This window comes from Amaranthus tricolor, chromosome 9 (assembly GCF_026212465.1).
Source record: "Amaranthus tricolor cultivar Red isolate AtriRed21 chromosome 9, ASM2621246v1, whole genome shotgun sequence".
In the NCBI taxonomy this organism is placed as follows: Eukaryota; Viridiplantae; Streptophyta; class Magnoliopsida; order Caryophyllales; family Amaranthaceae; genus Amaranthus; species Amaranthus tricolor.
Window position 1 is genome coordinate 18,955,357 of NC_080055.1, and position 27,634 is coordinate 18,982,990.

Genomic DNA, 27,634 nt, shown 5'->3' on the forward strand with positions numbered 1-27,634 from the left:
AAATCGATGATACTAAAACATCTAGGGATAAATTTCCCCACTAGCATGATATGATGACAATGAGATCCTACTACCCTTACAACAATCATAACCAAGTTCAATAGGATGAATACACCATTAAAGATACTAATAACTCCTTTCGGAGACTATTAGCTTCACTACCATACTATCAAACCTATTTTCATGGAATCAAGTATAGTAATGACATTGAGCATAGTATTCTATAAAATCCAACAATCAAATCTATCTATTTTCATGAAGATTATCAAGCCCCTTATCTAAAAGGCAATTCATTCAACTCTAACTTTCGTTAGTGATGAATAAATTGTTAACCACAATTTCCAAAGAATCTATTGAAAAACATGAGTTAACTAGCATAAGAGATCAAGTATGAACAAGGATTATGCATAACAAAAAGGAATTGGGATTCAATAATTCATCATCAATATCATGGCTAGGGTTCCATCTAACCCTAGATTAAGAAACTACTCACACATATCAAATGCAACAAAACAAGAATTCATCAAAGGAAACATGATTAAAAATAATAACAAGAAAAGGGATAATGAAATAGTACTTGAAATCGAATACCAAAATGACGAACAAAAATAAATGAAGTTCCCCAATCTCTTTTCCAAAGTGAAGAATTAAAAGTATCTAAAGAAAACTGAGAAAATGTTAACCCCTCGTCTCCTGTTACATTCCTCGTCATTTAATAAAAACCGTGTGGAAAAACGGTTATTAGAGCAGGACCGGACCAGGTTTCTGGAAGACCGGACCGGGTCCGTGTGCTGAGGGTTTTCCAGAGAGCAGAAATCGCAGGACCCCACCGGGTTTAAGCAAGACTGGACCGGGTCCGTGGGTTCAACATTCAAGCAAGTGATTTTAGACAAACCCGGCCGGGTTTAAGCTAGACCCGACCGGGTCTTGGGCTTGAATGCTTACGTTCCTACTTCTTGCTTGAAATCACCCAGGTATGAAAATACCCGCCCGGGCTTATCATCTTGTGCTTACTTTTCTTCATGAGAACGCGGCAAAAGTACAAACGAAACCCAACGGAACTCAAAGCATGTCCGAATGGGCCCGTGAGCTCACAAAAGTGTTGCAATGCGGTCTCCAAATCTTCCAAATCTCGAAGCACGCATTCTAATGCTCAGGAGTGATCCGCTTCCAATACAAGAATGGACTAAAATGTCCTGAAATAATCAAAGACACACAAAACTCCAACCAAGCGTAAAACCACATGGAAAATGCGAAATCACATATCAAAATGCCATAAAATGCGAGGGAAGGGAGCATAAAAATATAGTACAAAGTGCATACATCAAACTCCCCCAAGCCGAGCCCTTGCTTGTCCCCAAGCAAATGAACCGGCAAAGAAAAGAGGAGATCATATAGGTCAACAAAGTTCTTCCCCAAAAGTTTTCGAAATTCATTTAAAAGCAACTTCAAACGAATCGGCATTTAGGCGCACTCAACATCAATCCGGAATATCATAGCGCAATAAGGCTTTCACAATTCATCCAAAAGGTAACCAGTTAAGGCCATCGTAAACACATCATAAATCAAATAAGGAGGTACTCACGGGGCGACTTACCACTCCATCGTCGATGAGTCTAGAACTCATTACACACACCAAAGTAGTAAAAATGACTACTTCCATTCCCCAGCAGTGTTTCCCTCCCAACTCTTACACTCATGTGTTTAAAAGGACAAAATTATCTCTCCAATACAAATAACATTCTAAAGACTTTCACTTTAACCTTGCTATCCTTCTCCTTCGAAAAAGACTTCAACTACCAAGAGAATCAAATCAGGCTAATAACGGATGTAACGTTGGCTAAGGTTATTGGTCGTGCTAAAAAAAATATGAGACCCAGTAGGGACAATAGGGAGTGAATACTCTTTTCTCGCAATTACACACACTTCGAGCATGAACAACATACAACCAATCTTGAATGAACTTCACCAGCGAAATTTCGAGCATCTAGAAGGACAAGACATAACCCCTTTATTTAACTGAATTCATAACTACAAACAAAGATCACTTTCTTTTTGTTGTTTCTGTTGAGTTTTATTTATTTTTTTTTTTTTTGAAGAAATAAATAGTACTTGGGGGTGTCTATATACAGAAAATTTAAAAGAAACTCGAAATTTTACAATTATGGATCAGTAACCACACCAACAACCAACATCAAACTTAAATAACTAATTCACTCCCTAAGCTGTAAAGGGGGGCAAATTTTGGGATTGTGGAGCTTTAGTAATGCGGGTTGAAAGGAAATGGGCTCAAGCTCAAGAGGGCTAAAACCTAAAGTCAAGTAGTGCAGGTGGCTTTTTAGTCCATGTGGTTTCAAGTTAACATCTAAGCCTGAAAATCATTTTCAACAAGGTATATCTAGTCAAATTCTAGGAGGAGTAAAGCAAAGTCAAGATCAGTCTAGCCCCTAATGGGCATCCTAGTAGATAATGCACACACATTTGAATAGGCTTACTCACTAGCTAACCTACTCATGCTCATGAGGCAATTAAATGCCACTTAACTGGTTCTCAAATTAGGAGTGTCTGCGGTTTGCCCCTGACATCCAAATAACAGTATCACATGCCAAAATACCAGTCAAAACATTTTGCAAAATTCATTTTAGGGGAAAAGACAGTGTTACTCATATATAGGGCATTCCAACAATTCTCATCAAGCCATAACACGTTTTTTATTTTATTTTATTTTTTTTTTGTATGCATGCGAGAAATAAAACCTAACTCTATATGCCTATGCATGTGAGAAATAAAACCTAACTCTATATGCCGAAAATGATAAAATTATGCAGTTGCATGAGGGAGTGAGTGAGTGGGAAGTGATTGTCCCCCCAAGCCAGTCCAAGCACGGTCCTCAGTGTTTGGTACAAGATGAAATGAATGATCACTGACCCGAACCACCACCTCCAGAACTAGAAGGACCGCCCCATCTAGTGGGGTTTTAATTCTACCTGAGGAGGCGTAGTACACTTTTTTCGTTCCTCAATGGTGGACACCTTCCAAGGAGGGATGTCCTCAAACTTAGTTTTTGCAAGAACGAATGTAGGTGCAACATCTAAAACTTGGACCATCTCAATCACATCGGCTCTGTCCTTCTCGTAATTGCCCTCAATAGCTGCATAAAGTGGATCAACAATGGAGGGTGTGGACTTCCTCTCTAGAGTAGCGTCAACTATCGCATCCATCCGATAAACAGTCTCCCCAATGGCAGGATATGCCATGGATGAGGGGAGATGGAAATGCAGCTCTTCTCCCAAAATCTCAAGTGATAACTTCCCATTCTTCACATCAAAATTGGCTGTTGTGGTCTTTAAAAAATCACGACCCAAAATCACCGGAATGCAGGCATCCTCTTCCATATCTATAATGACGAAATCGCAGGGTACGAAGTAATTACCAACTTGGACGGGGAAATCCTCAAGAATACCAACTGGGTATCTCACAGATCGATCGGCTAATTGTATGGACATCCGAGTGGCTTTCATCTCGCCATTAATCTTTTTGCATAATATTAACGGCATCACACTCACACTAGCCCCTAAATCAGCAAGGGCTACAGCAGACACATCGTTCCCCAACTTCAGTGGGATAGTAAAACTACCAGGATCAGCTTGTTTCTTAGGAACCTTGCACTGAAAAATAGCGCTACATTGCCCATTCAGAGTTTCCACCACACTCTCCTCTAGCTTGCGTTTGTTGGAAATGATGTCTTTGAGGAATTTAGCATAAGAGGGCAATTCCTTAATGGCTTCTAAGAAGGGGATGTTGAGCTGTAATTTGCTCAATACTTGAAGAAATTTTCCATATTTTTGCTCAAGCTTCGCCTGTGCCAATCTAGACGGAAATGGCACTGTTGGTGTGTAAGTTCGACCGGCGGTTATGGACTTGTCTGAATTTACTGGCTCATCTTTCCTTTCTTCAGAAACATCATCATTAGTACCTGGAGCTGGAACAACAATAGGTGAAGTCTTTACCTAAGGGGCTGGATCATGAAGTGTCCTACCACTCCTCGTAGTTACTGCATTGAGCTGCTAATGTGGGGATGTGGTTGGGTTCCTTTCTGTGTTTCCCGGAAGTTGCCCCTTTTGCATGGATAAGTTACTCAATTGCTGAGCCATCTGAGCCATCTGAGTGTCGATCATTTTGTTGTGAGCCAAAATCTGATTAATGGAGGTGCTGAAGTATTCATTTTGCTTGCTTTGGGTAGCAATAAAGTTCTCCATCAAGCTCTCAAGGTTGGACTTCGGTGGATGTTGTTGTTGAGGTGGGAAGGGAGGCCTTTGTTGGAAACCCGATGGTATGTTGTACGAGGATGAGGGATTCTGCGCATTGTTGTTTTTGTAGGAAAATTTTGGATGATCCCTCCATCCTGGATTGAAGGTGTTCGAGTAGGGGTTGTATTGTTGTCTCGCATTCTGATTTTGGATGGCATTGACTTGTTCCACAGCAGCAACCCCTTCGGCTTGAAGTTGGCAATCGACACTAGAATGCCCATTTAAGCCCCAAGCACCACAGACTTTATTTATTGCAGCTACATCCAATTGCTCAACCTTCCTTGTCAAAGCCTGTACATTATTAGTCAAAGCAACAATAGCATCCACTTCAGACCTACCACCTCGCCTTGGAGTTGATTGTTCTCGCCAGTGGTAATTTGAAGCCATATCATCAAGAATTTTCTTGACCTGGGTCAGTGTTTTCATCATGAAGTTACCCCCAGCAGCAGCATCCAAAGAAGTCTGGATCTCATGCCTCAAAGCATTGTAGACTGTCTCAATAACCATCCAATCCGGTAATCCGTGATGTGGGCACTTTCTGATTAGACTTTTAAATCTCTCCCATGCATCATAGAGTGATTTCCCGTCTTTTTGCTTGAAAGTAGAGATCTCATTTCGGTACTTTGAAGTTTTTCCGGGTGGGTCGTATCGATGCAAGAATGCCTTTTTCAGAGCCTCCCAAGTAGCAATGGAGTTGGGTTCTTCCTCACGAAGCCACTGTTTAGCCGCCCCCGCAAGAGAAAAAGGGAAAGCTATTAACATTAATTGATCGGAGGTGACGTTGTTGTACTTGTGTGTCATGCACTTGTCGATGAACAGATTAATGTGGTCGGTTGGGCTCTCATTCTCAATACCATGAAATTGGTCCTGAGCGATCCAGTTGAAAAATGCTGACCGGATCTCATACTGGTTCCCGGAAATCTCTGGCCTCACAATGCTTGTAGTGACAATGCTAGCATCAGGAGTGATATAATCCAGGAGGGGTTTCTCTGGTGTTTCAGCCATGATTAAATCTTCTCTTCTCTTATTTCTTCGCCTTCTTTGCTTAGAGTTGAGTTTTCTTGCTGTTGCTTCGATTTCAGGGTCAAAAGGTACTAGTTCGTGTCCCTGACGTCTTGTTTGCATGCAACAAAAGAGACTAAAAGCAAAGGGTTAAATAGATAGGGAAGGGAGACCTAACCTAAGCAGAATCAGAGAAAAAGAATCAATTTAAACTCAGAAAATAAACACTAAACTAATCCGTTGTTCCCCGGCAACGGCGCCAAATTTTGATAGGTCGTTTATGTACTATCAAACAAATCCTAATATGCAACTAGTACAGCGGCAGTTAGGGTCGAATCCACAGGGAACAACGTAGTAAATGATTAATTTCCGGCTGCCAATTGATTCCAAGTAACATACAAAATTGGAGAATATATGTCTAAACTAACTAAATGACTAAAGCGCAAACAATTAAATTAGAAAGGTAAATCGATGATACTAAAACATCTAGGGATAAATTTCCCCACTAGCATGATATGATGACAATGAGATCCTACTACCCTTACAACAATCATAACCAAGTTCAATAGGATGAATACACCATTAAAGATACTAATAACTCCTTTCGGAGACTATTAGCTTCACTACCATATTATCAAACCTATTTTCATGGAATCAAGTATAGTAATGACATTGAGCATAGTATTCTATAAAATCCAACAATCAAATCTATCTATTTTCATGAAGATTATCAAGCCCTTGATCTAAAAGGCAATTCATTCAACTCTAACTTTCGTTAGTGATGAATAAATTGTTAACCACAATTTCCAAAGAATCTATTGAAAAACATGAGTTAACTAGCATAAGAGATCAAGCATGAACAAGGATTATGCATAACAAAAAGGAATTGGGATTCAATAATTCATCATCAATATCATGGCTAGGGTTCCATCTAACCCTAGATTAAGAAACTACTCACACATATCAAATGCAACAAAACAAGAATTCATTAAAGGAAACATGATTAAAAATAATAACAAGAAAAGGGATAATGAAATAGTACTTGAAATCAAATACCAAAATGACGAACAAAAATAAATGAAGTTCCCCAATCTCTTTTCCAAAGTGAAGAATTAAAAGTATCTAAAGAAAACCGAGAAAATGTTAACCCCTCGTCTCCGGTTACATTCCTCATCATTTAATAAAAACCGTGCGGAAAAACGGTTATTAGAGCAGGACCGGACCAGGTTTCTGGAAGACCGGACCGGGTTTCTGAAGACCGGACCGGGTCCGTGTGCTGAGGGTTTTCCAGAGAGCAGAAATCGCAGGACCCGACCGGGTTTAAGCAAGACTGGACCGGGTCCGTGGATTGAACATTCAAGCAAGTGATTTTAGACAAACCCGGCCGGGTTTAAGCTAGACCTGACCGGGTCTTGGGCTTGGATGCTTACGTTCCTACTTCTTGCTTGAAATCACCCGGGTATGAAAATACCCGCTCGGGCCTATCATCTTGTGCTTACTTTTCTTCATGAGAACGCGGCAAAAGTACAAACGAAACCCAACGGAACTCAAAGCATGTCCGAATGGGCCCGTGAGCTCACAAAAGTGTCGCAATGCGGTCTCCAAATCTTCCAAATCTCGAAGCACGCATTCTAATGCTCAGGAGTGATCCGCTTCCAATACAAGAGTGGACTAAAATGTCCTGAAATAATCAAAGACACACAAAACTCCAACCAAGCGTAAAACCACATGGAAAATGCGAAATCACATATCAAAATGCCATAAAATGCGAGGGAAGGGAGCATAAAAATATAGTACAAAGTGCATACATCAATTACTAATCATTAGGTTGTTTGCATGTCGCTCGTTCGAGCATGTGACTTCGTTTCTTTGTTGCCTTATTGCCTTGTTCCTGCAACCTTTTTTTCTATGTTTTGTCTCGTTCAAGGCATGGTTCCATCCATTTAATAAAGCCTCAAACATCCCACATCCATCACCTCGTTGATCGTCCTAAACCTTAACACATCACAACTCTATACATTCTTACCATCCTTCTCCAAAGTACATGATAAAACATGTTCGATTATGTGATCAAATTCAACGTCATTGTTAAGAGTTATGGTACTTGCACTAACACAAATATATGTGATTATGAATATCATACAATACACTAAGAGAATTGGAAACTGACAAATGGAAAATTTTTAAAGTCTTGCCAAGTGGATTTATTTAATTAGGTTTAGAATTATTACTTATCACTTAATTTTCTTAAATTTATTTGAAGCTAAATTTGGTTAATTATTCAAAATATTTTATAACATCAAATCTTTATGCCTAAATATGAATCGAAGAAGTTTAAAGAATATTGAAATATATTCCTTCAACAAATAAATATCTTTTTGTATGTTTATATGAATGATAATTAAGTTTATGCTATTATAATTCATACAATGAATTATTAAAAATAAATATATTATGATTATACATGAAAAGTTAATAGAATAATATATAAAACGATTAAATTGTCAAGTGTAATCATATATAGACACCTAAGGAGGTGCAGGGGTTTAGACAATGAATATAGGTCAATGAACTCGATACAAGTAACTGAACATATCATACATTATATTCTATATTTAGTTTGAAAAAATGATACATAGTGCTATGCATTTGATAATGAGTATGTACATATTCATTACTCAATTATGTTAGTTCAAGATTTATACATGTATTCGTCAATTACGTTGTCATTTTCTATTTATTTCGCTATTAATAAGTGAATAAAATAAATTTAAAATAAATAATTAAAAAGTTTTAAAATGTAAATTATATAAATCATCAAACTAAGAAAAAACGTGCATTACACGGGCACATATACTAGTACTATATATTAAAGATGACATAATAATTGTTTGTTGTCTTTATAATTTGCCTTAAACCATTTTCATGTAGCAACACAACTGGCTTTCTTCCCTAAACGACTTTCCACCGTTTTCACCATTTTCAAGCACCATATTCTTGACTACATGTTTAGGCATTCTGCAATATGAAAATGAGAATTGTAAGAAAATAAGGAAGAAACGTAAAAAAACAAAAGGCCCTAATTTATTTTTGAGTTCAACCTCTAAGTTCATTGACAAATTGTTTCGAATCAAATCAAGAAATGCTAAAAAAGGCCCTAGTTCCAATCAACATGGTGCTTGAAGATGGTGAAAATGGTGGAAAAATCGTTTAAGGAAGTTTAGGTAAATTTTCGAAGACAACAATCAACACTTAATAAGGTTAGAAACGTCAAAATGATAAATTAAATGAAAATAGGCAAGAATTTAACTAATGATACCACATTAGGTCGATAGTGTATAAACTGGATGCTACCATGTAAAAAAAATCTTACAAAAATGTTACACTTGCGATTCATGAAAGTTCAGTGCTACCATGTATAATTTTCCTATTTTTGAGACCTATCGGATTTGGGTCGGATCGGGATCTAAAAAACAATTGATAGGTCCTGGTCCGGGTACGAGGGTTTGGACCCGGACCCGGGCCTTTACCCGACCTATGGCCTCGGGCCTTGGACCCGCCCCGTAGACCCGGACCCGAAGCCTTATAAATATTAAATTGTCTTACTATTTCGTGAGTATTGTGACCTTTTCTATTGTTTTCACTTCTCCCTCTCCCCCCAATACTTCCATCCTATGATTGCTTCCTACCAAGCATGCTTATCTGTGGAGTTCTTAGCAAATGGGTTCCCATGAAAAGAAGATACACCTTGTTATTTTGAATAGTTTATCAATCCTTATAAAGCAAAATATAAGGTATCAAAATTACCCTCATCCCCGAATATGAGGTTGATAACTCTGACTTATTTGCATAGATTATGAAACAAAATGATCATATAATGTCAACATTATGACTTATGTTTAACTATAACTTGGAGTCCCATCCGTACAAACTAACTCTATATGCCAACTAAATAGAATCTAAGTTCCATGAAAGGTATATACTAGTTAGTAGTTAGTGGATATCTTGTCAAGTTCATTTAGACGATTCATGGGGTGAAGAACATTTGGTGACAGTAAAGAGTAAAGAACCTTAAGTTTATGACATGTTCCTTTCAGTGGAGCATCACCAGGTACCAAATCCAAAATTTAGACAGAGAATCTTTAAAGAAAAAGGCTTAGCTTTCCTATACTAGAAAGATTCTTGGAATCTTCTCTATTTGCATCGTAGTGGCTTCCCATTTTCCTTGAATCCTTATAAAGAACCGCAATAGTCGGCATTGAGAAATGAGGAATTTCTTTGTTGAACTTTGTACTTATACTTGTTTCACTTTTTAAAACATTGAAGCTAATCAGAGAGAAATTGAATTTGGGGTCACACATATAACCTATGATTTTGATTGAGTATGCCATAAGTTAGAGGGATGTTTGGTTCGTGGTTTTTGGCTTAGCTTCTTGATTGACTTTTTGGTTTTTGCTTGTTGATTGATCAAATAGCAAAAAAAAAAGTGTTTGATATATGACATTTAAAGCAGCTGAAAAACTGACTTTTAAGCCAAATTGAAAAGGGTACTCCAGCTAGCTTTTACGGTTGGCTTTTGACTTATTGGTTCATTTTTTCTCTAATAAACAGTCAACAACCAATACTCAAATTTACCAAACATCTCCACAAATAGCTGACTTGTTTAGCTAGTTTAAAAGCCTACAAAAACGATAAACATTTTCAGCTGGTCAAACGAGCCAACTAAAAAAGTCAACTGCTAGATCTTCCCTTCAATTCCCTTTCCTCCTAAACAAACAAGAATTAATTCTTTAACATTTCTCTTTCCTTCTTCTTCCTCCCTTCCTTCTCCTTTCTTTCCTTTCTTTTTTTCCTCCAAAGTGATTATACAAACATAGTATTAAATCCAAAACAAAGAAATTATTATCCATCCTATTGAGTTAATCCATATTAATCTATATGGTCCCATTCGTATTAGAATTTTTGAAGGCTGTCAACTAATTTTTGTTACCTCAGATGATTATTCTCATTTTTTTTTTATGTTATCCTAGTACTCCATCAATAATTTTATTTGATATTCCCATAAAAATTATTTCCGTAATTAAGAAAAACTAAATGTTTTAAATAGTAAAAGTATTGTTTTATTGTGTAATAAAGTTAATGAATAAAAATGGGATCATAAGCATTAAAAAAACAAAAAAAATAAAATTAGTGAAAAAAATACAACCGCAAACCAAGTTAAGGTGATGATGTTGCATATGCAATTCCATTAAATAAATTTTCAAGAAAGTTGCACCTAGGGTTCGAATTCGTGACTTGCTGCCAAATATGAAATTAATCTCACTTCAATACCAGCAAGCTAGCTACATCATTCATATTTGATAATATATACCTTTAACATTATTAATACTTTACCAGAGCAATTACAATTATTAAAGATAGGAAAATAATAACTATTCAATTTCCTTAATCCTCTCAGTTTTTGACTATGTCTTCCTCTCCATTCTCTGTTTCGGAATTCGAGAGCCTGCACCACAACCCCAAACCATTGCTGTTGCCTGCCTGATGTACCATTGTCGCTGGCCGACTTGGTCTTGGCCTCTTGCCCTCTTCTACACACTCTAATCCTCCCGATATAAAGTGAGGTAAAATCATTAACATTGAATTAAAATTATAAAATCATTAACATTGAATTAGAATTTAGTAATGAATTAAGTTTTTTTTATTGTAAATTTGAGTATAATTTGATTTGAGTATAATTTTAATATGATTTAAATTAAGATAATTTTAATTTATTTGAGTATGATTTCAGTGTTATTTGTTCAGGAATTAGAAATTTAATTTGCTTCACATTATGATTATTTCAATTTTATTTGCTTTAAATTATGTTAATATTAATTTTATTTGCTTTAAATAATGATAATTATGATTTAGAATTAGAATTTGTAATTGTTTTTATGTATGGTTACATTGATTGTTATTCATGAATAAAATTAAAAATAATCAAAAAATATTAGTTCTCGTAATGAGTCAATTGAATAAAATTAAAAATGAAAATATAAAATAGAGTGGTAATAAATACTAATAACGTTCTAGACGAATAAATCCAATACATGCTTGCTTATTCAATGGAAGAATAAACATATCAATTAAGTTGATAGTTTAACATATACCAGCTAGTCTCTTGAGAGACCGTCTCTTTAAAAGACATATTTTAAGTTCAGCCTATTAAAAGATTAATGCCTACTTATTATATTTTTAATGCTTACTTACATTATCCTTAATGCTACTTACGTATCCTTATTGTATACTTTTAATATCTTAAATTTCTATTTACATTATTCTTAATACATATTTATATTTTAAATAATATATAATGAGATGACCAATTAGAGATCTCACAAGAATTTGTAAGGTACTTTAATTAGTCCACTACTCCACTCTAGCTAGAAACATGTCCCACATAATAACCTTATACTCCTATAAAGTTACTCCTTTTGACCTTGTCACCACCATATAAATTCACACTCCATTCTGCTTCTTCCTAAACTATTTCACTTCAATCATTTTTTCCTCTCCCTCCAAACTCCCATATTAATAGTTTAACCAAATCCCAAACTCCTTTAGTTTCTTCTCCTTTTAATCCACTCATCATCCAAATTTCTAAATTAAAATATTATTTAGAGTTTAATTAATCAACTCCAAAAAAATAATCCTTTAATTTTCGAATAAAATAATAAGAATAATCACATTTCTAAAAAAATATACGCTAAAAACTCATTACCCGTTAATATTATTTGAATTATACTATTATAAATTATAACAAATTAATTGAAATTTTCAAATTAAGTAGAGTATATTCATAATTCTATCCTAGCTATAATGGGAGAATTTGTTTAGTAGTGAATTAGTGTATTTACCTCATATTCATCACCTTAAGGTCGTTTAGGGCGGGCCGGGTGGATGGAGCCCGTCAAAGAAATGGCAGCAAAGCTAGCTCATGACCCACATCAACAAACTCCGTCAGTACGGCAAGTGTTTCTCCCTGGCCCCTTAATAGTCGGGGCAGGCCCATCAGGCCTTGCAGTGGCTGCATGCTTAAAGGAGAGGGGGATCCCTAGGGTTATTCTAGAGCGAGCCCATTGTCTGGGCTCGCTCTGGAAATTTCGAACCTATGATCGGCTTAGACTCCACCTTCCGAAGCAATTCTGTCAGCTTCCGTACCTCCCATTCCCAGATCACTACCCTACTTACCCTTCCAAGGAGCAGTTTAGCACTTACCTAGACTCCTACGCTCAGCACTTTAACCTAAAGCCCGTTTTCGGACAGGCTGTTGTTAAGGCTGAGTACGATACTAGGCTCAAGCTATGGCGAGTTCGGGCCTGCGGGCCAAAGAAGGAGATGATTGAGTATGTATGTAAATGGTTGATAGTAGCAACAGGAGAGAATGCAGAAGCTTATGAGCCTGAGTTTGAAGGAAGAGATAATTTTGTAGGGCCCATAATACATTCAACTGAGTATAAGAGTGGGCATGAGTTTAATGGAAAGAAGGTTTTGGTAGTTGGGTGTGGAAATTCTGGTATGGAACTTTGCTTGGATCTTTGTAATCATAATGCTTATCCTTCCATGGTTGTTAGGGATTCTGTAAGTATACAACTTTATTTTTCATTCCTTTTAAATATTTTTTTGTGAATCTAATATCATCATTGTCTCTTTAAATCTTTACCTTATGCAATTTAATAAATTTAAACAAAAGAATAATAATTGTATTGCACAAATTTTAATGGCAATTTAATTTTTAAAATCATATATATTGCGAAACTATAATATATTCCTTGAATAACCTCCAACAATAATGATTGTTGTGAATAATTCTTTCAAACGAAAATTCATTGATAAAATAATTGTTGTGAATATTGGTGGTTAAAAAATTATATAGTTTTGAATTTTGTGATATATTAGGGAGTTTTAATTAAATTTAAAGTATTCTTTATACATATACCAGGGATTTGTTGTGTAATTTTATTAGGCAATTAACAATCTAAAAAGCATATATATATATATATATATATATATATATATATATATATATATATATATATATATATATATATATATATATATATATATATATATATATATATATATATATATATATATATATATATATATATATATATATATATATATATATATATATATATATATATATATATATATATATATATATATATATATATATATATATATATATGAAGGAATTTCATTCGTCAGATCTTAGATCAATGGTACATCTTGCACGCTGTTCAGAATAGAAAATAAATTGTGCATGTTTTCTTAATTAATATGTGATAGTTTCTGTATAAACATGTGTCACTTGAAATTGTGTTGTTTTCTAAATTAATATGTGATGCTTTCTTTATAAACATGTGTTACTAGATCTTTTGCTAAGACAACTTTTTTTAAACCGTTAGATCTTAATTAATTAACGGTAGCTATTCTTTCCTATCCTTCCTATTTTCACACCCCTTCTTATTATATAACTTATTGGCATTATTTTTATTCTAGTATGTATATATATATTTAGAAAAATTTCTATGTTAGATGGTGTCATTATCATTTTCTTTAGCTCTTATCCATACAAATTCTCTCAGATTTTTACTTTTACTCCTTTTCTTTAGTTCTTATTCATATAAATTCTCTCAGATTTTTACTTTTACTCCTACCGACACAAGCTAATAGTTCACATCAATTTCTTAATAGTTCTGCAATTATTCAGCAATTATTAGTGTTGAAATCTCTTGAAAAGAGGAGTTAATGTATCTCGTATTTACTAGATTATTGTGACTCGTATTCACACCCGGCCCATATGATATGATTTTAATAGCCTTTAAAAAAAATTGTTTATTTATAATTTTATGAAAAATAATATTACACGCTATTCTCTCTAATAATTAGTTATACCTTTTCTTTTTTTTTAATTGAATATTTGTGGTTTAGTATTTTTTTTTCTTTTTCTATTCTAATTTCCCGTTTTTCTTTATCTTTACATCATTCTAATATTAGATATTTGCTAGTGTGTAATATTTATACAAGAGAGAATGGAAAGCTATATATTTTAAATTTTTAGTTCTAATAAATTATCTTTATTATTTATGCACCAAAATATAAATTTATATGGATACAAACTTGAGAATATATCTAGCTAAGAATAGAATTTGGTCCAAATGTACCAATTGATTGAATGTTATATTAAAAAATTAATCAAGAGATAAAAGAAACATCACTTTGAATTATTTATCAGAATGATTTAGCAATACTTTTTATGAACCCAAATTTAAATTCTAAATGGGAATTTAAACTAAAAACTTTACCTAGTTAGGAATAGATTTTAGTCCAAATGTACCAATAGGTTGAAAGTTTGTTGATGATTTATCCATGTGTTAGAGGAATTAGATCTCCATTAAAATCATCTTAAACAAAAAATTTTTTGGTTATTGTGGATTGATGAGTTCATTTTCTCTTTTTATTTGGATGACGCCTTTATACACCACATATTGTCCATTGATAAAGACACCCTAATTTAATTAACAACTTGAAATTATTAAAATTAAATTTTAGGTTCTAATGTTACTACTTTTGTAATATTATTCTAGATCCTTTTTGCAATTATATATTCTCCCACTTTTCCACCCTAGGTATCCTTTTTATTGTAGGTGTCGATATTGTTATTGTAATCTTAATTTCTCTAATTTAATATAATAAAAATAATAAAAATTGATACAATATAAGTTTTATATTGAGACGAATTAAATAAAATTTAATTTGACTATATTTTAACTTAAAGATTAAAAGTAAAATACAAATTAACAATAATTAATGAATATTTAAAAGAGAAATAGAAAGCCTAGACCGGAACGGAGGGAGTACATAATTAATTGACTTTATTGCACTTCCATTTGCATGCTTGTAATACATGTACTTGATCGAATCTACTTTTCACTTTGTTAACTATAAATTTATATTTCTTGAATTATTTGTCATTGTCCTTATTCATTTTTCTAATTTCAAGTGTATATGGTGCCTATGATCATGTGATAGAATGTACTTTAAGAACATAAAAGATTTGTATAAAAGGTTAAGATTATGATAACACCCTTAAGATGATAGTCTCAAAATCTAATTATTAATTAGGATTAAGAATTATCAACACATAACGTATGTCTTATAATCTTAAAATCTAAATTGTTAGATTAAAATAGTGTTGTGTAAGCAAAAATCTTCAATGCAACAATATTCCACTTTTGACATAGTTTGTAATTAAAACATTGTTAGTTTTATATGTTGTAAACTCACCTCTTAGACGAGTCTTAATATATAGGAGGCCGTTAAGAAATTTAAAATCCAGTTTTATGTAATCTTTGTGAAATAATCCTTATTTTTTTTTAGGTACATATATTGCCACAAGAAATACTAGGTGTTTCAACTTTTGGAATGTCAATGTGGTTGTTAAAGTGGTTTCCACTTAAGGTAGTGGATCAAATATTGCTCCTAATCTCTCGTCTAATGCTTGGTGATACGTCCCAATTAGGGATAGATAGGCCGACAATTGGTCCCCTTCAATACAAGAACATCTCTGGAAAAACTCCTGTGTTGGATGTTGGGACACTTGCCGAAGTCAAAGCTGGAAACATTAAGGTTTGACATTATCTCATTTTATCATTAAACATTTATCTATAACAATGAATTACTAGCTAAATTAAAGATACTTGTTGTTTCGTTTATTTTTAGCCCCAATGCAAAACACTCTTACAAACATAAACTGTAATGAATTATATAATACTATTTTTGTTTTGTATTGTTGATATTATAAAATTTTTTATTAAAATGCCTTAATAACTCATACGGTCATACCAAATACAAAAAATATACCTATATTTAATTAAAGTTAATATCAACCTTATAAGTGAAAATATATGTTTTGAGCGCTAAAAAATTTGCACTTTACCCTTGTTAATCGGGAGCGCATGTTAATCTCATGCATGGTTATATTTTTCAACTATTATAATAGTGTGCAAAATTATAAATAACATAAATTCTATTATTCTTCAACTTATTTTAATTTTTTTTAAATAAACGAGATGATAATGTAAATAAAGATTAAAAAAAAAGTAATGGAACATCCAAAGAAAAATTAGAGAGTTCAATCTACCCCAATTCAGTTTTTCTTTTTATCATTAATTATGTTATCACTCAGATGCTTTATTTTACCTCAAATAACTGTGTTGAATTCTTAACTTTTGAACACTTTATTTTGCCTTAAAATATTCAAAAAATTTCATATAATAGTTAAATAAGACACTTAAACACGTATTCGAGTAGTACATATATAGCGTCATTATACATAGACGACCTAAACTGATCAACTAATAGGAATTAGATAGACAGTTAAAGAGAGGACACCCTTAGGCATGGCCACGGTCCGGTTCCATCCGGTTCCGGTTCCATTTGGAACCTGTCGCGAACGGTTCCGGTTCCGGTTCCGATTCCGGGCGGTTCCAAACGGTTCCTTGGCGGTTCATGAGGCGGTTCCGGCGGTTTCAACTCACGGGACGGGCGGGTCGGACCATCGGTTCCATTTTTATTTTTTCTTTAAATATTTATATAAAAAAAAATACTATAATATCGCGGACGTACCTTTGATGATTACTTGATTATTAGCGAAATTCATTGCATGTCAAGTTGTCATCGTTATTGAAATATTTACTAAAAAGAATGAATAAATTAATAAGAAACGAATCAATGATAATGTCGATAAAGATGATTAATAAAAAAAGAGGGAGAAAATGGACTTGAACCTAGTACCCAAATGAATACTAAGCTGCCTACGTATCCCGAAGGAATCAAAGCCCACGTAGCTCTTTGTCATACCTTTTATTTATAGTTGTTGAATGTTGATTTATTGTTGTCGTTTGTCGGATTGATCCTATTCGTCTTCGTCATCATCATGTGGTTTATTAGATGCTTCCGCTGACTCTCCTCCTGACGATGATGCAGATGTATCCATCATCATCCATGGATCATCATCGTCGTCTTGATCATCATCATTCCTTAGTCCTTGTGTTCGAATCTCCGCTTGATCCCAATCTTTCTTGCAAACACATATTTGAATACTATGTGGAGCAAGACGAGATCGCTTTTCGTCCAAAACTCTTCTACCTGCACTAAAAGCAGACTCCGACGCAATTGTTGACGCGGGAATTGCAAGGATATCCTTTGCAATTCTCGATAAAATGGGAAATTTAATAGATTTTTCTTTCCACCACTCCAAAATTTCATAGATACTTTGGTCTATTTCAAAGTGGTGTTTAAGATAACTATCTAGTTCTAAATATGAGGTCGAGGAAGAAGAAGATGATCCTACAAAACTATCATCTTGAGTCATTATGTTAGCTATTACCGAATTATAGTAAGAGGGACGTGCCGAAACGCTAGCACGCCTAGACATATCGCGTTTCGGGTTATATACACTAGCGTAAAAATCATAGAGTTCTGCTAAATATTTTTTACATGTTCCTACATAATTATGTACATCAGTAGACGGGCGATCTAACGATTGGTAATAAAATCCTATTACTTTAGTAAGGACCTCAGTTTTAAAACGTGGGTCCAAAATGGTTGCGATTCCATAAATATAAGGAAAATCGGTAAAATATGCTTGCCATTTTTCCATCATATCTGCAAGAATCGGCCTCAATTTTGGGTTAGTATCTTCATGTGTATATTTAAGAAGATGATAAAAAATAGTAATACATTCACTTATTACTAAGTGAACGTTCGGTTCATAAACATAAGAAAAAATCTTAGTCGCGTGGTCATACGCTTCTAATATGTTATGTACACCTATAGCTAATTCCCAAGTGTCATCAGCTATGAAACTATCTGTACACTCACTATATAGTTGTGTTATTACTGGGCGATAAGCAATCGCCTTTCTTAATAAATCGTTGGTTGAAGCCCAACGTGTAGGAGTATCTAATGACCAATACACTTTTTTAAGTTGGTATTGGTCACATAATTGTTTATATCGTCTTTTTATCTTTCCGATCCTAAGCCATTTCACTATATCCCTAATTGGTTCTAATAAATCACTTAATTGTTTTATGCCTGCTTGGCAAGATAAGTTAATTATATGCGCACAACAACGTATGTGTAATAAGCTACCCCCAAGGATTAAACTAAAAGCAGGTTCGTTAAACAAAAGTTCTATACATTTAATGTTCACGGTTGCATTATCAGTTGAACAACAAAATATGTTATCTAATAAGTTTCATTCTCTACATATCTCTACTAATCTATATTTTATATTTTCACCGGTATGTCTTTCTGGCATTGTCTCAAAAGCAATTATTCTTTTTTGCATAATCCAATTTCGATCTATCCAGTGTGCTGTTACACACATATAAGGTTCTAAATGTGGGGTAGCAGACCAAATGTCAGTTGTTATGCTAACCCTACCATTAAATGATTTAAACATTTCAACTAATTCATAGCGCATTGATTCGTATAATTTAATTGTGCGTCTTTTAAGAGTGCTCCTAGGGATTGCTCTATATTGTGGTTGCAAAGTTTTTCTATTGAGACGCTCGTATGCCCTACTTTCACCGTGGTTAAAAGGCAATTCATCACAAATTACATACCTAAAAAATTCATCAATCATGTCATTACGATTGTATCTAAAAGGCATACCTGTGATGGGAATGTCCCATTGTGTCTGTCGGCTTCCACTTGTGGTCCCGCTCCCGCTTGCTGCATGAGTTTCTTTTGTGATTCCATGCTTCTTTGCCAAATGTTTGTTAAAAGATCCCGTACCACCACCTAACACGTATTCACAAAACACTATAAATAAATGTTTATAAAATATGAATATATAATGTATCAATGTATTATATATGTCAGTATGTATAAAAAACTTAAAAAGTATTTACCTCTGGCGAAACTGTATGAAACTAAGGGCTTTACTCCTTGACCTTCACAAATTTGACAAGTGCATAAGAAAATATCTGGATTCTCGGTTGGTTCTTTTGTGAAATACGACCACACATGTGAAACAGCTCTACCACTAGGAGGTGGCATTGCCGGAACAGGTTGTCTTACTGGTTCATCTTCATCTAAATAAATAATTTAAAATTATAAAACTATAATTAAATAAATAAATAATTTAAAGTTTAATTAATTTGAAAAATAAAATTATAAAACTAACTGATAGTTTGGAAATTGACTCGTTTACCACGAGCTTGTCTTTGTTGTTGTTGTTCTCCTTGTTCTTCATGTGATCTTGTTGATGACTGTCGAGATATATTTATCCCAATTGGGGTCGTTGGTTCCTCTTCTTGTTCTTCTTCTTCATCAATTTGTATTTCTCTTTCCATTTCTTCTGCATAATTATGTAACTCCGGGTCGTACCCTTCCGGATAATTATGTTCATAATTATAATTACTAATGGAAGGTGTTGTTGATACCGACGGAGTAGAAGTGGCCTTTCTTTTGGACGAACTGGAACCTCCCAATGATTTTGCCACTTTAGTAACTTTTTTTGTGGCTTTTTTCAAAAATGAAGACATGATTGATAATATTGAAGTAATAATAGAAATATAGAATTAAGAAATAAATAAATAATTAATTATGTAACTAACTAAATTAAGAAATAATTAAAAGACTAATTATTTAATTAAGAGAATAATTGCGTAATTAAAGAATTAAGTAGAGAGAGTAAGTAGAGAGAGTAGGAGAAGAGATGAGTTGTGAATGAAAATGATTGAAATTGATGAGTATTTATAATGAAAAATGCAACGGCTAGTTCAACGGTCATAAACGGTAACTTATGGCGAACCGGTTCCATGGAACCGGTGGGCCGGTTCAACCGGACCGGTCCCGGTTCCGGTTCCACGAAACCGTTGAGCCGGTCCAACCGGACCGGTTCCGGTTCCGGTTCCAGAACCGGTTCCATGGAACCGTTGGACCGGTTCTCCCGGACCAGTTCTGGTTCCAAACTGCGGGTTTTTTACCCGGTTCACGACGGTTTTTCCCGGCGGTTTCACGGTTCCGGCAACTTTTTTCCGGCGGTTTCACGGTTTTGCGGTTCGGGGCGGTTCGGAACCTGTCGCAAACGGTTCCGGTTCCGGTTCCAAGCGGTTCGGGACCGGTTCGGTTCCGGGTAACCCGCCCCGTGGCCATGCCTAGACACCCTTAAGGAAAATCTTTAAATATGCATGGGAAAAATTAGATAGACATTTATAAAACAAGGTTTTCGCTATTGCTATATCCAATATCGAATCTATTGCCTAAATCCAATTGGGTATTGGCTATTCCTAACATTCTTTTGGTTTTATATATTTATAGTTATGGTCCAAGCTAGTACCAACGTATTAAATCTGTTATGTACAGGTTTTTCCAGGAATTAAAAAATTTACACATCAAGGGGTAGAGTTTGTTGATGGAAGAACTAAGAATTTTGATGTTATTATCCTTGCAACTGGTTATAAAAGCAACGTACCATCTTGGCTACAAGTATGAATTTTCCTATTCTTGCTTCTACCTATCAATGCAATGGGTTAAGACTTAAAGATACATTTAACTTCCTAACACTTTTCAAAAAATGTTCAACTTAATTTGCGGTATATTATTAAATTAATGAGTTAAATCATAAAAATTTAATGATAATTTAAACTATCAAATGATAATTATAAGAATTTTGCAAGATACTACGTAAATATACTTAAATCGCTAGAAGATATTACAAATTATTATTTGCTACACACTATTAGTTACAATTTTTAGAGGTTTGATTCAAAGCAAACCATTTAGAAGATACCCTGCGGGACCTGGACGGGTCCCATACCCGCAAGGGCACTTGACTTTAAAAAAACTTAAAGGTTTACAAAATTTCCTTAACAAGGAATCGAAAGCAGGTCTTCCCACTAATTAAATGGAATCTACACCGCTATGCTCCCAATGATTTTTAGAACAACAAATCTCTTGTGAGACGGCCACATGCATGTGACCGCTCACATGTTCAACCCGTAATTTTAAAGTTACCATTTTAAAGCTAGAATTAGACATTTTGAATCTTAAATAGGCATTTTAAGTCTTGGATTTGACAAACTTTAAACCATTAAAATAAACATTCTAAGTCTTGAAATTGATATTTTACAGTTGGAGTAGGTAAGTAAATATAAAACTTAAGGGTTAGAGTAGAGGTTTTAAGAGTTAGAATTGGCATTTTAAGTGATATAATGGTATTTTAAGGGTTAAAGCTGATAGCTAAAAACTTAAATTAAGTGATTTAAAGTATTAACTTTTTTTTAAGTTTTTGTGTTTTTAGAATATACCGCTAATTTTCCTTGGGACCCTTGGAGCGTGGAACAATTCCCTAGTTGTGCGAAGACCTTGAAGTATAACTCATTCTTATAATTCTTTTTCGTCTATGGTTTTTTTAAAAAGGACACTTCCGATATTTTGTACAAGGCAGAATTTGATGAGGGGTTTAGATGCGGATAAAATTATACTCATTCCACTAAGAAGAAAGTAAAGAGAAATGGACACAATTAAGAAACCTTCGACTAATACATGGGCCCAGTAGGGGGTTTTTCTTTTAATATACCACTATTATTTTTTATTTAGCAATCAAAGCGTTATACGTGAAAAAACTAATCTAAAAAAATATATTTTCACAAAAAATAATTTTTTATAACATAAAGTGGGAGAAAGTGATCACACATATATTTTTAATGTATTCAGTTGTGCTCTCAATGAGTGTGAGTTCTAGGTCTGCCGGCTACCGCTTGTTTGGTAACCGGTATTAAATGCAATAGTAATTAAAAATTAGTGTAATTTTAGTAGCAAATTCTCTTAGGTTGCATTTGGGAACAAACATTTCATTTCAAATTGTAGATTTTAATTGTGAAATCATCAATGTAGAATTTGAAAATATAAGGTTAGAAGGTTCAATCCCAAATCTTCATCATTAACCATTTTTATAACAATTGTGAATTTGACTCAAATTCAAATTTGAAATTTTTGTATTTCCTAAACACTAAATTTGAGTCGAATCTATAGTTTCAAATGAAATTCTCATTTCCAAATAAAGCATTAAGAATTTTAATGGTCATACTTGTTTTACTTCAATCATCTCATTTTTTTTTTAAAATCAATTCATATGCATTCATATTTAAAAATATTGTATTAGTTAGGTGATAATAGAAAATGATCAAAGGTCTATTTACACTATATATCATTTATATTACTACCTATTTCTACCACCGATCAAACGGGTCATTATATTACTTAACTTATTATTATTGAATTAAACCGCAACAAATTTTCACTCATTTTTAACAACTTTTAATCACTTCAGGACACTAAGATGTTCTTAGAGAATGATGGATATCCGGTGAAACAATTTCCAGATGGATGGAAAGGAGAGAAAGGGCTATATGCAGTAGGGTTTACAAAACGTGGGTTGCTTGGTATAACTCATGATGCTATCAAAATTGCACAAGATATTGAACGAGATTGGATCACTCAAGCAAAGCATTTGATTTCTACAAAAATCAATCGTTTAAGTAAACAATCAAATGACATTGAAGATAATTATATTTAGGTAGAATTATTTAATGCTCACTAAGATTTTAATTTTATGTATATTTTTGTGTATACAATTCAGGATGTTTTTTGCTAGATAGGCAAAATTTTTAGGAACTTTGTTGATAGGATAAGATATCTAAGCCAATTGTTCTTAGGTTTCAATTAGCATTTAGTAGCTTAATTTGAACATATGACTTAGTGTAATGCAATCAAATTTTGTATTGAATGATTCTCTTCAGTTAGTATGATCTAAGTATTATTCATCAATCGCTCTTAATTAATATTTTTTTTTGTAATATATAAATAAAAATAAACTCAATTAAAATCGATTCGTTTTAATGTATATTTGTTAGATTGTAACCAAACTTATCATCACTAATAAAAAGGTTATTTTTAATTATGTATATCTTTAATCTATAAATAATTTGAGTTTAGTTCAACAATATTAAGATTAATTCAATTCAATTCAAGAAATATTTATTCAAAGTTGCATCAAAAAATGTTTTGCAATATAAATAAAATTACTAAACTCAAATTCGTGAGTTAATAAATAAACTTACTTGGAATCCTCTAAAATTCTTTAGTTAAAAGAAAAAGCCTAGTGCATGTTAAGGAAGAAGTACAAAAGTATAAGAAAAACAATGAATTTTCTTTTTCAGAAACAATAATATAAATATTAAGTTTTTCATGGACTTGATAGTAAGTATTTTTCCAATAATTGTACTGATTGTATTGATTGTACTTGTTAAGTAAAAATATTTAATTTCTTTCATATTTTAAAATTGGTACATATCAAAACGATATAGATCAAATTCATATAAGAAATTATTAAAAATAAATATAATAATAGTGCTACTAGTAGAGAAAAAAATAAGAAAAAGGAACGAAGGAAGGAAAGCAAAAGTCGGCAGTGGGATGAAGAGTCAAGTAAGGGCCAGAAGGATTTGATAGAGAGAGGGAATTTATGTGGGATTAGGCCAATTATTTGTTGGGTCCCAAACCTTTGAAGATGGACCTGTCCTCGATGTTTAAAAATATTTTTTTATAAGTAGTAGAAAAAGAAAATACCTTATGAAAGCTACTCTTGGATGTTGACTATTGTAATCACCTTTCTTTGTATGTAATCTAATTTACCATTCATTTCTATCTCCATCAAAATAAATTAAACCCCACCTACTTCCAAAATTTCTTCTAACCCTAAAACCATCAAACTTTTAATTTTTGCATCCCAACTTCCATATCAAACGGCATTATACATAAACCAATATACTGAATTTTTTTACTTTACAGTTTCTTTACAATGTATGGTGACTATAAATTTTAAACTTTGTTAAGTTGTAAATCGCCCACTAATACTAACTCACACTCATCCCATAAAAACATAATATCACATAACTTCTTCATCCAAACACAAAATTCTTGTCAAATTAAGTATGGGATAACAAGATATCAATAAATTAGAAAAACACCAAAATCAATAACAAAGCAAGTTAAAGTAAGCACAAGTTGCAACTTCTTTCAAAATACTTTCAATTTGTGAGAACAAAATAATTTTGTTTCATTCTAATCCTGAAAATTCAAACACTAAAGACATTTTTTAAACCCTAATTTTAATGCGCAAGTTAAGTAAAAATCAACTTTTCTTCCATAGTTAAATAGAAGATTTGAAGATACAACGCAAATTAAATAGAAGAGTACCCTACAGTTTAAAGGTAAAATTATCAAGGATAATTCAACATTTACTGATATTACTATAATTATCCCAACTTTTAATTAAATATGAATACTATAAGGCGTGCTTGCTAAGAATGCACCAAGATAACCTTTTACCTATACAAAAAGTCATTTTACATAAAAAAAATAAATACAAAATTAAATTATAAATAATTGAAAAATTAAAAAATAAAATAAAAAGAGAAATTAAGTAAGTTTATTTTTTTATTTAACTTTTAAAAATTTAAATATTTTTGATTTTTATTTAATTTTCTTTTTTTAGCACTTAACCTGCAAAAATCAATCACAATTTAGGCAACAATGTTCTTGGATAAATGACTCTTAACATAATTCATATGGTTAATCATAGAGATTATTGTAGGAATATCAATAAATGATTGAATTATTCTAAGTAATTTTTCCAAGTTTTAATAAGAACTAGTGAAAAGCCAAAAATAAATCAATAACCATAAAAATTTAAATCAAATATAACCAAAAACTAAAGACTTTTCTTCAAATTAGTAACCTATACCTGAGATATTTAAAGACACTCAAAGTATCAACTATATTTTATGAAAACTTAAAATTAGGAGAAAATAGAATAGATGTGAGATGATAGAATACTAGTGGGAAAATCATGTTGCGATTTTTTGCCCATCATATGTTGCGATTTTGACCTCAAATAATTGTACTAGCAACAGATGGACATTAAAAAATGCTATGATTTAAAACAACAATACAAAACCAAGCTATATACTGCGGTTCCTAGAAAACTGCAGCATATAGTGTACTTTTTTTTTATATATAAAAGCACACTATATGCTAAGGTTCTCCAAGAACCGCAACATAAAGGTTGGTATTTTTTTTTCCGTTTATTAATAAACCAATGTAGAATAATCATCACTAATATACACAATTGAAATTAACATATAATCACCCTAAATTCACCAATCATCACAATCGAAGAGTTATAATAAACAAATCTATATATATATATATATATATATATATATATATATATATATATATATATATATATATATATATATATATATATATATATATATATATATATATATATATATATATATATATATATATATATATATATATATATATATATATATATATATATATATATATATATATATATATTCCATTTTATCAAATCACTACAAAAAAAATAGAAAAAAAAATCATCTACTCAGATAAATTAGTGAAAATGCTTTGAATTGAATTAAGCCCAAAAAGCCTAAATTATTTTTAAAAAAATTCCCATCCATTTTTTCTTCCAATTTCCAACTAAAATAATTGTTAGAAAAAAATTCAATTAAGAAAGTTGCAGAAACCCGTATTAGAAACTCATTTTGGAAAGATAGGGTAAAGACAAATACATGCTCTGAATTAAACCTCTATATAAAAAAAGTCCTGCAAAGAAAGAGAGACGAGTGAAACCATGACCACTTAAGAAAAATTAGGTACAAATCACAATAAGAGCTGAACAAAGGGACTAAGCCATAATAATAATAATAATTAATAAATAAGAATTAGCTAAAGACACAATCACTATGATTAAGCTAACTATATAATTTCAATTCTTAATTTTAGGAAATAATAAGGTATAATTTTCTTATTTTCTTTATGGCTGATATATTCGTGAACTATAAATATAATTGGAAGATTTTCTATATCAGTTGCTTGCTATTGTATATAGTCTGCATTATAGTTTTTGTTTTGCAATCAATCATCCATACTCACCATGTTGTCACAATATTGTTTTTTTCTTAAAAAAAACATTACTTTTTTCATTTTATTTTTAAAGGATTTTTCTGGTTCGTTTACCCGCTACAATCAATAGTTTTAGAAAAATATGACTTATCATCTTTTTTTTTTAGATAAATAGCTATTATTATTATCATTATTATTATTATTATTATTATTATTATTATTATTATTATTATTATTATTATTATTATTATTATTATTATTATTAAAAAATTAGTTGATTTTGATTTTTGATTTGGTAATGAGCAAGAATTGAGTTAATGTACATTAGATTAGAAAAATTGAAGATTTGTGTGTTTTGAATGATTGACTTACATTAAGCAAGACTACTAAAGTTGAATAAATTTAATTTGATTTTGTGGTTGCCATTAGGACTACTATAGCGGATAGACTATAAGGGCATCCTTGAAAGAATAGTTGGATCCTTTAATGAGACATTGAGACTAGTATAGTACAATGTACTACCTACCAATACCATGACTATCAACTAAGTACCATAATCATGTATACAAACCCTAATAGGATAATAAATATATCCAAATAGTTATTAATACTAGCTAGTCTAAAATTTCAATTATTTAAGATCAACGTATATAATTTTGTTTTATTTCTATATTTGAAAGCTGATTTGATTAATAAAAAACTATTCTAATGTTATATAAAAACACGAAATACGTCTAAAATGATTGTGCTTGAGTATGAAATTGTTGAAGGTGAGATGAGTGTTGATGAGTTTTGTTGAATGTTCTTCATGATCTTAAAATACCAATTGAACTTTGATTTGAAAGCACTGGCAAATCTTAGTTAGTATGAACCGATTCCTAGAATAACCCTCTGATTCTCAAGTTAGTCAAGATTTCTCAAAAAAATTTATTTGAAAAATAAATAATTAGGAAGTGAATGATTCTGTTTGTATTCATAAGTCATATTTGTTGGAGTTATTTACAACAAATTTCAACGATATTCTCATAATAGCATGTTTCATACACGTGATAATAGAAGAATTTCGTTATTGACCGGATATCGATGCAAATTATTTTATTATTTATGTTTTTGCTCAGAAAGTGGACAAACGAGCTAAATAAGTGCAATTATTCCTGAAACTACAATCAAAATACCACTTAATACCAAAAAAATATGTACTTTGAGTGTCACAAATATGAGAATTTGGTGATTTATGCCTTTAGATTTTGATACTT

At 32.3% G+C, this 27,634-nt stretch overlaps 2 protein-coding genes and 1 non-coding gene across 3 annotated transcripts; 2 read left to right on the plus strand and 1 right to left on the minus strand.

The window, feature by feature from the left end:
• Positions 1–1,718: 1,718 nt before the first annotated feature.
• LOC130823343 (uncharacterized) lies at positions 1,719–5,435 on the minus strand. Its single transcript, XM_057687962.1, has 4 exons — positions 4,139–5,435; positions 2,988–3,976; positions 1,947–2,009; positions 1,719–1,796 (listed from the first exon to the last, which is right to left on the minus strand). Exons 1-4 carry the CDS (start codon positions 5,433–5,435, stop codon positions 1,719–1,721), a joined length of 2,427 nt encoding a protein of 808 aa, XP_057543945.1.
• LOC130824692 (small nucleolar RNA R71) lies at positions 4,828–4,933 on the plus strand. Its single transcript, XR_009046783.1, has one exon. It is a non-coding gene; the product is annotated as a small nucleolar RNA R71 (small nucleolar RNA).
• Positions 5,436–11,998: 6,563 nt separating the features above from the next.
• LOC130824587 (indole-3-pyruvate monooxygenase YUCCA2-like) lies at positions 11,999–23,180 on the plus strand. Its single transcript, XM_057689649.1, has 4 exons — positions 11,999–12,935; positions 15,741–15,989; positions 20,739–20,861; positions 22,708–23,180. The coding sequence occupies exons 1-4, from the start codon at positions 12,255–12,257 to the stop codon at positions 22,951–22,953; spliced, it is 1,299 nt and encodes a 432-aa protein (XP_057545632.1). The 5' UTR covers positions 11,999–12,254; the 3' UTR covers positions 22,954–23,180.
• Positions 23,181–27,634: the final 4,454 nt, after the last annotated feature.